The 8380-nt window shown below is 51.7% G+C and overlaps 6 protein-coding genes across 6 annotated transcripts in view; 3 read left to right on the forward strand and 3 right to left on the reverse strand.

Annotated features, from left to right (window-relative positions):
- Positions 1–40: 40 nt before the first annotated feature.
- Positions 41–249, forward strand: Pmar_PMAR023645 (hypothetical protein; the record flags this gene model as incomplete). Its single annotated transcript, XM_002785877.1, has 1 exon — positions 41–249. A coding segment is annotated over one exon (209 nt), but the record flags the coding sequence as incomplete, so codon positions are not given.
- An 858-nt stretch (positions 250–1107) lies between these two features.
- On the forward strand, positions 1108–1364 carry Pmar_PMAR023646 (hypothetical protein; the record flags this gene model as incomplete). The annotated part of the gene is made up of 2 exons (XM_002785878.1): positions 1108–1195; positions 1249–1364. The coding sequence occupies 2 exons, from the start codon at positions 1108–1110 to the stop codon at positions 1362–1364; spliced, it is 204 nt and encodes a 67-aa protein (XP_002785924.1).
- A 603-nt stretch (positions 1365–1967) lies between these two features.
- Pmar_PMAR023647 (hypothetical protein) lies at positions 1968–2249 on the forward strand (the record flags this gene model as incomplete). Its single annotated transcript, XM_002785879.1, has 1 exon — positions 1968–2249. The coding sequence occupies one exon, from the start codon at positions 1968–1970 to the stop codon at positions 2247–2249; it is 282 nt and encodes a 93-aa protein (XP_002785925.1).
- A 290-nt stretch (positions 2250–2539) lies between these two features.
- Positions 2540–4079, reverse strand: Pmar_PMAR023648 (conserved hypothetical protein; the record flags this gene model as incomplete). Its single annotated transcript, XM_002785880.1, has 7 exons — positions 2540–2714; positions 2757–2855; positions 2914–3262; positions 3337–3479; positions 3526–3683; positions 3726–3878; positions 3924–4079. 7 exons carry the CDS (start codon positions 4077–4079, stop codon positions 2540–2542), a joined length of 1233 nt encoding a protein of 410 aa, XP_002785926.1.
- A 67-nt stretch (positions 4080–4146) lies between these two features.
- Pmar_PMAR023649 (hypothetical protein) lies at positions 4147–6744 on the reverse strand (the record flags this gene model as incomplete). The annotated part of the gene is made up of 15 exons (XM_002785881.1): positions 4147–4285; positions 4334–4446; positions 4494–4668; positions 4718–4836; positions 4879–4988; positions 5035–5101; positions 5148–5294; positions 5348–5413; positions 5457–5600; positions 5647–5729; positions 5773–5816; positions 5848–5990; positions 6245–6386; positions 6468–6622; positions 6665–6744. 15 exons carry the CDS (start codon positions 6742–6744, stop codon positions 4176–4178), a joined length of 1698 nt encoding a protein of 565 aa, XP_002785927.1. The 3' UTR covers positions 4147–4175.
- Positions 6745–7144: 400 nt separating this feature from the next.
- Positions 7145–8380, reverse strand: part of Pmar_PMAR023650 (hypothetical protein) — a 4038-nt gene continuing 2802 nt past the window's right edge. Inside the window, exons 9-10 of the mRNA XM_002785882.1 lie at positions 8236–8323; positions 7145–8183 (exon numbers count right to left, since the gene is read on the reverse strand). Coding sequence (XP_002785928.1) covers positions 7437–8183; positions 8236–8323 — 835 coding nt within the window. The 3' untranslated portion in view covers positions 7145–7436. The remainder of the gene's footprint in view (positions 8184–8235; positions 8324–8380) is intronic.

Genomic DNA, 8380 nt, shown 5'->3' on the forward strand with positions numbered 1-8380 from the left:
AAATTGGCACCACTCATGTTCTGCACCACATTGATTCTAGGATCCCCTGTTACCATGCTAGAGAAGCCACTGATGCTATCAAGCCTATTCTGGGGGATTACTATAGGGAGGATGGTACTCCTATAGTAAAGGCATTTTTGAAGGTCCACAGAGAGTGCAAGTTCATCGGAGGCCTCAACGGCGTCCAGTTTTACCGTCCTGGGCAGCGGCCGCAGCAGCAGCCCTGCGGCAGCAACGCTCGCACTTCTCGTAGGTAGGAGATGATGGGAGGTTGTGTATGCGCCGAGTGCAAGGCGCCCTTCCTCCTTTCTCAATATGATGATGAGGATTTTTATATTTTATCGCTGAGTATTCGACAGTGGTAGTGTCGCATATTTCAATCGGTAAGCCTTGTGTTGCATCTAGTGGACAGGGGTTTATATTCGAATCACATATTTCCGCTACTGACAACGAGGACGGCAGTGCAGTCACTCTATCCTGCTTGTTTTAATGCCGTCCCTTGCTGTATCATGTCTTCTCCTCATCTCCATCGTACTTATCTCAGCCGCCACCATCTTCATAGCGGCCTTATGGTGGACTTCTTATAGGATCATCACCCGGGAGGGCAGTAGTCTCGCATCGAAGGTGCGCCCTCCTTGAGTATCCTGGGGCCGCATGGGGATTCTCAGGTTAGGCTCGTGGCCGCCTCCATCGACATTCCTACATACCTGTGTTACATCGCTCTCCCTATCGTTGCCTGGAGGTCCGAGATGTCGGCCCATGAAGCGCGGCTATTGCGGTTAGCAGACCCTTTAGGGCCATATCGAGCAGCAGTAAGGATACAGGTATTACCATCAGCGCGAGGGCCGGTGGCATCCCCCTTGTTAGCGCTGGTGGCGGCCCCTCTGTGATCGGCGTAGGAGGCGTAAGGCTGAGGTTACTATTGCGGCCTATTGGAAGGGATGGACAGCACGAAGAGAAGCTCATGGGCGTCTAGAGGCAGTAGTGAAGTTGCAGTCAGCATGGAGGTGCCTGTGCGCATATTCATAGACCAATGAGGAATCTCGTTATGGGATCAGATGCCTGCTAGCCATGAAGGAGGCTGGGGATCAGCGGCGGCAGCTACTCATGGCTGAGATGGCTTCCAAGAAAGACGATGAAACCATCAGTCACAAGATTGAACAACTTTCAAATAGGAAGTTGATGTGGGCTAATCGTAGTACCACACCTCCGTCACATCATCTCCTAGTATACCACACTCTTCTCTAGACACGCCTGATTCGGCTGGACAAACGTTAAGCATGACAGCTGCCCTCTACGACATGCCACTCTCTTTGGACGTTTTACTGCATAGGATTGGCCCAGAGGCTCTCAAGGAGCGGTAGTAGTAGCAGCAGCCGGCCTCTATGTCGCCTAGCCTCCAATTCCTTCAGTGACCGCTACGGCTGGACCTGTCTGCACTATGCAGTCGAGGGTACTTCAGTACGGTGCTGTGAAGTCATATTATCACTCGAGAAGGAGCTCGGGATCGACCAGAGCCTCCTCCAGGCACGAACAACATCACCAACGAACTTGTCCTTGTACGGCGACGTGTGGCTCGATGATTCCCTCGTATGGTGTCTTCTGGTAGGATGACTCCTCTGGACTTGGCTGAGAGATACTATACGGGTGGGGACGCCCGATCAAGACTGATAGCGCCTATGTTGAGGGCATACTGCGACAAGCTGGTCCAGAGGCAAGGAGGGTCTGAAGGTCTGACGGTGCCTAGTAATGATGACCCTACGTTGACCACTACCCCCCTTGACGATAGGAGTAGCGGTAGCATGGACATTACTGAAGTCGACGGCAATCAGCAGTAGCTTCAATCCTCGATTGTGCCAATTCCTCGTTGCTGTGTTCCCCATAGTTTCATCGCCCCATATGAGTTGCTTTGAGTGGATCGTATCTTTCTCACTGTTGGTTTATTTAGCTAATTTTGTCTCTCCATCATGACACTTTGGGAGGTCTCCAATAACCATCGACGGAGCATCGCTGTTATATGTGGAGTTGTTGCAGCAATCGGCCTTGCAGTTTATCTCTTCCGCGATGAGACTGACGATGAGCGTGAACAGAGTTCTAGGAAGAAGGCTGCCATTCCACCAGGGAAGAGGCCTTTCTATCCGACGACTGAGTGGCAGAAGGTTGAGGCAGATCAAGTGTGTCCTGCTGGACTTGACTTCAGGATGGATGTTTCTACTGGCGAAAGCTTTGCTCGTTTACCCTCCAAATAATGTAACTATGTTTCTAACTGCTGCTGCTGGTTCTATCTCGCGTTGCTAGTGCGGTTTTGGCAACTACATCTACACTACAGAGCGACAATACGAGGGATATAAATAACAAACCTGGACCTGGAATTAAAGACCTGGAATTCAGAGACATACAGTAGCGTTATGATGAGTTGCAAATTGGGGATAGGAAACGGTGTAATGCGATGACTTCATAAGGCCCCCCATCGCTCCGAACCGACCAACACGATGCCAGATAGAATGCCGAACACAATGGGACACTCGAAGTTCGGAAACTATTCAAGTTTCGCACTCTTTGACTCAATCTGATATCTCGCGAGCCCTACCAACAGAGCAACGTGAGCGAGCTGGAGCAGAGCACTGCTCAATGTGGTTGCAGGATTGTCACAAAAGTCGGTTCCTTTAGGGAGATGTCGACACTCAGGCACGGGCGGCACGTTATAGGCGTACCTATAGGCACACTCCTGAGGTCGCAAATAATATCATGCCTACTCAATCGATCCCCATATGATCATCTTGATGATGAAATCTACAGCCGCCTTCCTCGTCCACTGACTGCGACATAATAGGTACGGTATGGTGAATGAGTACCTGCATGTAGTCGGTAAGAGCTCAACGTTGAAGTAACAGTAGACGACCTGTCACTTACCAGCAGTAGAACTGATAATGAATCGTTCGAGACATCGCGATGCCGATGAAGTTGCTACTGTAGAGTACCAGAAGAGGATCTTGTAGTAACCAAGTTGGAAGCCATCGCCGGTGAGCGAACCAAGCCCACAACATGATTGTCGTGATGAGCAACAAGATGCCGAGTTCACGAGACACGAAGATATCTTCTGGCAAAAACTTGAAGTTGACAGTCCACTTGTAGAAAAAAACTCGGGAGAGCTCGAAGGACTTGTGCAGATAAGGAAGGGGATGGGTGGTGAGGAAAGGGAGGCCAATGAGAATCTGAAAATGACGGCATATTTGGTCACCACACAAACAACTGCCTCGACCTGCGGGATCCCACACCAGACAGCGACGAAGCACAGGGTTGAGAAGGCCCTCTGCCAGGTGAGTCCTCCCGGACCCAATAAGAAGACGAATATCCCCGGGGCCCAGAGAAAGGCATTCATCTTAACACCAACTGCCAGGCTGTACACCACACAGCCTAAACGACGATAGCCGAGGACCACCATGAGGAGGACGGACAAGTGGACGAGGGCAACGCACCTGACAGGTAGCGAGTGTAAGACTAGTAAGGGGTTGAAACACCTACCAGGCGTCATTGAAAAGGCGTAATAGGAAGATACTATGTGTCCGTCTAGAGAAGCATACAAGTGCATAGTAGACCAGTGTAACTGACTTCTTCCTGCCAGCATACGCCAAACACACGAGTACGATAGCGACAGTGACCAGATAGAGCCAGAGAAAAACCTGAGATGCTGCGTGACCCCACGAGCACTCGTTAACAGCCACCTGCTGAGCCGCCGGGATATCCGTGCCGTCCCCACCGGCTATCCACCTCAGGATAGCGTACAAGTACAGGAAGGCTGCTGGGTATACTAAGGGCCCGGTATCACCCTTGAGATGATAGTAGTTCGTATCGCCATCGACCAGCCAACCCTCAACCTGAACTATAGTGATGCCAGTCTCCTACCACTCCATGGCGATCACCTCCTGCATGTAAGCCTTCCAATCTATCTCAGTGTACGCCACTCTAGCAAGTATGAACCGACACGTGATGTACTCTAGGAGCAACAGTACGAGGATGCAGGCTACGATTGAGGACACTCTGCGACCAGCGATGGTATCCAGGATGAGTTTACGCATGTGTCGTTCGGTTCTGTGAAAAGGGCCGCCAGTACAGTACTAGTATTAACACAAAGAATAGTGTCTTCAACGGAAACGCTTATCACATGGCCGTCATTAGCCCGTAGGGGTCTTGAAGTAGGTCTCAAAACTGAGGAACTCTGCTGGTATGACGTACGGGGAGTGTAGGAGGCACTCTTGGGCAGGCACAGGCATCTGGACCGGGACTAACACGATAAGAAGGGTAGAAACAGACGCCACCAACATGGGGGTACCTGCGGTAAGGCATATACCTGCTTCTCTATCAGTCCAATACCGATGCCGCGGGAGTATGGACTCCTCAGTAAACTCATAAAAAGTATCCTTCGAGTCGTACAAGATGATCCCACTAAGAAAAGGAATACTCAATGCAATAACTACACCTGCCAGCCTCACACGCTCCTCCGATACTTAGCAAAGACATGCTGAAGCACAGTGTCCAGAGCCTGCTCGGCCTCCTCTCGCGGTACTGACTCCGTATCGACATAAGGGGAGGCCATCACCAGACGCGCAGGCTTCTTCGTGTCAACGTCCCCTGTCACCGACACGGCCGCCACCACTGAGGTTATCTCTGCAATGCACAATGAGGCTTTTTTCCAGTGAAGGGATCAAGCCCTCACCGCCAGCATCGTCCCTTTTGACATATGCATAAGTTGCTCTAACGAAATCGCTCTTAGTTTTGTCCTTCACCCACGGGAGCACTCGAAAGAAGTCCTCAGGGTCATCGTCCTCAGCTGCCCTACACAACAGCAGTCGTAGGGAGCACGTCATCCATGAGTACTTTTGCGGCGCTTCATTAGACTTCTCGCCGGTCTCCCAAGTCTGCAGGTCCGTGACTATATTGTAATCATCTGCCGTCCCCAAGGTTTGACCCGGTGATAGCTGGATGACCTACAGCTATCGCATGCCCAATATCGCGGCACCCGGGCCGGCCCACCTGTCCATCTCCCGCTTCTCGTGGCCAGAAGTACTTCACATGTAGGGCCCTCACTACACATACCAACCTGAAGAGGGCACTGTTGAGGGCTCCTCGCCGACTACCAGCAAGACCTCGATATACCATCTTTCCGTTCTATCTCGTACTGTGACGGATGGGTCACTTGTGGGTCGTAGTGGTGAACTGTTAGTATAACCCCAGGCTGAGGCTCCCCTCCTTCCTCAGTCGGCTGTAGTTCATTCAGCCACTCATCTGCGTAACTACACCAGTGCCATGGGACAAGCCCTTGATGACTGAGCAGGAGCCCAACTACCTTTCGGTCATAGACCTCATCTGGAGCCTCGAGAACTCATTGGTAGCATGCTCTTGGGTCTCATACCTAACATCAGTACTCTACCCTATATAGTACCCTCTGCAACTACATAAGTATCAGCCCACACGGCACTGTGTTGTTGTCCCCAAGCTTCAGTGTAGTCCTCAATAGTGCCGATACCCCTCGGTCGTAGTGGCCCATAACTTTACCTGTGGGGTCGCACAGTTGGAAGATGTCCAGTGTGTTGGCGAACCTAACAGGTCCATTAGAGCCCTCCTGCACTGCGCCATCTCCCCTACCTTTCTTGCAAGGCCGGTGAAGCGTTCATCCAGGGGGCCACTTCGAGGAGGGAATAGCTGTGCAGGTCCCAGTTCTTCACCACCTGCATCGAATCCTCTTTTCCCAGCCTTCTAAGTCCGGCCTACTTGTCCTATGACTTCGGGATGCAGGAGCATCCCATCGTGCCGAACTGAAGCCACCGTTGGTACCGTCTCCCTTACAGTCGACATTACCCCCGTTGGGGTGGAGGAGGTGCAGAAGCCTCTTCGCAGCAGCCGCACGAGTGGACGGTGCGACATACACGAACTTTGGTGTGAGGTTCCGCTGTAGTAGTAGAAGTACTATAACACGATACATGAATGACCTTACATAGATAAATCATTGCTATATGGCATAACATTAACAGCAGCGGAATTGGTAGTAGCGCGTTGGACATATACCAGCAAGAAGGCAGTCCAAGCAGAATCACTTTCATAACATTGTGTGGTCATGCATCATCTCCGCCATCATCACAGTAAAGTCGGCGACTCGCACAGCTCCCAGCTAGACTCAGAAGAGCACTCCTCCTCCTCCTCTGGTGAGGGCGGTAGGCAGCAGCAACCATCCCGCGATTCCGACTCAGGCATAATATCCTCGACAACAAAGTCATCGCCAGGGTTCATGTCCCAGTCGTTGCCACCGACATCAGAATCGTCCTTTGCTTGGTTGGATGTAGCGTCTTCATTTGTTGCCATCGGTGCTTGCACTGGTGATTCCGATTCTGAATGCGCCCTACAGTACCTCCCACACGGGCTAAATTCTAGCCACCCGTTGTTGATCATGTTATCGAGGGCCTTACGACCTAGAGGGTCGAGGTTACTCCTTATCCAACGAGTCGGCACCCATTCCCCTCGCGGCTTCACATAGTTGCATATCACATCGAAACGGCAAGTCATGCAAGCTCGACCGCAGCCGCCCATAGTCTTCACTCTACGGGATATATAGCGGCCTCGTTTCCTGATAATGGGAGTTCCGAAGGACGATGAAAATAGGACTCACCTGTGAATGCGATCAGTTTCCCTTCTGGCACGCTTCAGTGTATGCCGCCCACCACGTTTAGCCCTCCCACGTGAGCCCATTGGTTGACCAGCCTTACAAGGGGCGCTACTGACCTCACTGATAGGGAACGTGCACCCGACGACAATGACGAGCAAGCTGACAGCGACACACCCTAGGTAATACGTAACGGTCAAACATTGCGTTATACTGTATACGAACCCTTCTGAGGGACTGAGAAGAATCGTATGGCCCTCGAATGGTCTATCGGGGACCGTTGTCCTCGTAGAAAGGACACCATATATGGCGTCCGCGACAACAACGCAGAGCAAGAGCGCGGTCAATCCCCTCTCCACACAGGCCGCCTGGGAGGAGCACCAGCTCAAGCAAGAGCTACAGGGATCGGAATAGGGCATCCCTAAGGACTAGAGAGGAATAGTAATGCTGGGAGGGAGGGGGAGAACGCTACACTGACTTAGTATTGAAACTAACCGATATTCATGGTGATAAGCTTACGTACGAGAAGTCGATGGGAGACCTATCTCTGATTGTTGCTGCTGCTGCTGCTGACGACGACAACGATGCCTGCCGTCCAGCAGTCATAACAGTTGAAAGAGAAGGAGAGACAGGATGATAGGTAGACTACTAGCAGCAGCAGCAGCGGCAATCCACGAACGGACACTATGTGTGAGTAGTAACTCCATAACGAGATCATAGTACTTCAATAGAGTTGGTGGGAAATGATGATAACGTGATTCATCGGAATCTGTAATACTCACTCGAGAAGTCCGGTCAGCATCACCGACGGATTGTCAACCAAGCAGCCTCGAGTTGATGGTGAGTTCCACGTCCAGGTTTGGAGCTCCAGAGGCTCCAAGCCTCCTACAGCTACGGCACCATCTTCCTCCCTTTCACAGACCTTCCTCCAACCCTCCTGGGCCTCGAGGCCACTCCTGTATATGCCATAGTGTTGCTGCTGTTGCTGCATATCCCCGCACTCTAGCGATACCGACGAGGTAGTCGTCGATGATGATGATGACAAGGCAGGATCCACAGTAGCTTCATAGGAGCCCCATGAGTCCGCCAGACGGCAGTAGAGGCCACAATCACTGAGCTGAATCCAGCCAATGTCCGCGAGGTCCCATATCATCTCCCACCCCCTAGCCGCATACCCAATCTTGCGGGCCAGATGGTTGAGACCGACCCAAATGCCTATGGGCTGCAATGTTGAGTAGATGGTTGACAAGGCGGGAGAGAACTCAGGTGCGGCCGCACGGAATTCCGCCGGTCTTGACGGCTTCGGTTGCTGGTCAAGACCCGCATCAATGTCTTTTATATTCTTATCATCATCATCACAATCTTCTATCAACCTCTGCACCCATTCAGGATACAAGACTTCGGCACTTTGACAGCGGGCAGATGAGCTCATCGGCGACTCGCGACTCGACTGAGCTCGGCACTCACTGGCAGCTGTGGAAGAGGATTTACCCACATTGTAGGTATCACACGGGAAGACATCATCCTAAGATGAATCACCAAGAGTGCCTCAAGGGAGACATAGAGGATACTACTACTGATGATGCCTTGGAAGCCTCCTCAGTGTGATTGAGTTGCTTGGACAAGTACTCTGCGAAGGGCGGCATGTTCGTCGTATCGCTAACCCTGAACACCCTTTAACGATGTCATCCTACGATCTATCATCACCTATATACACATGAA

The sequence above is a fragment of the Perkinsus marinus genome (assembly GCF_000006405.1).
Source record: "Perkinsus marinus ATCC 50983 genomic scaffold scf_1104296931952, whole genome shotgun sequence".
Taxonomy (NCBI): domain Eukaryota; phylum Perkinsozoa; order Perkinsida; family Perkinsidae; genus Perkinsus; species Perkinsus marinus.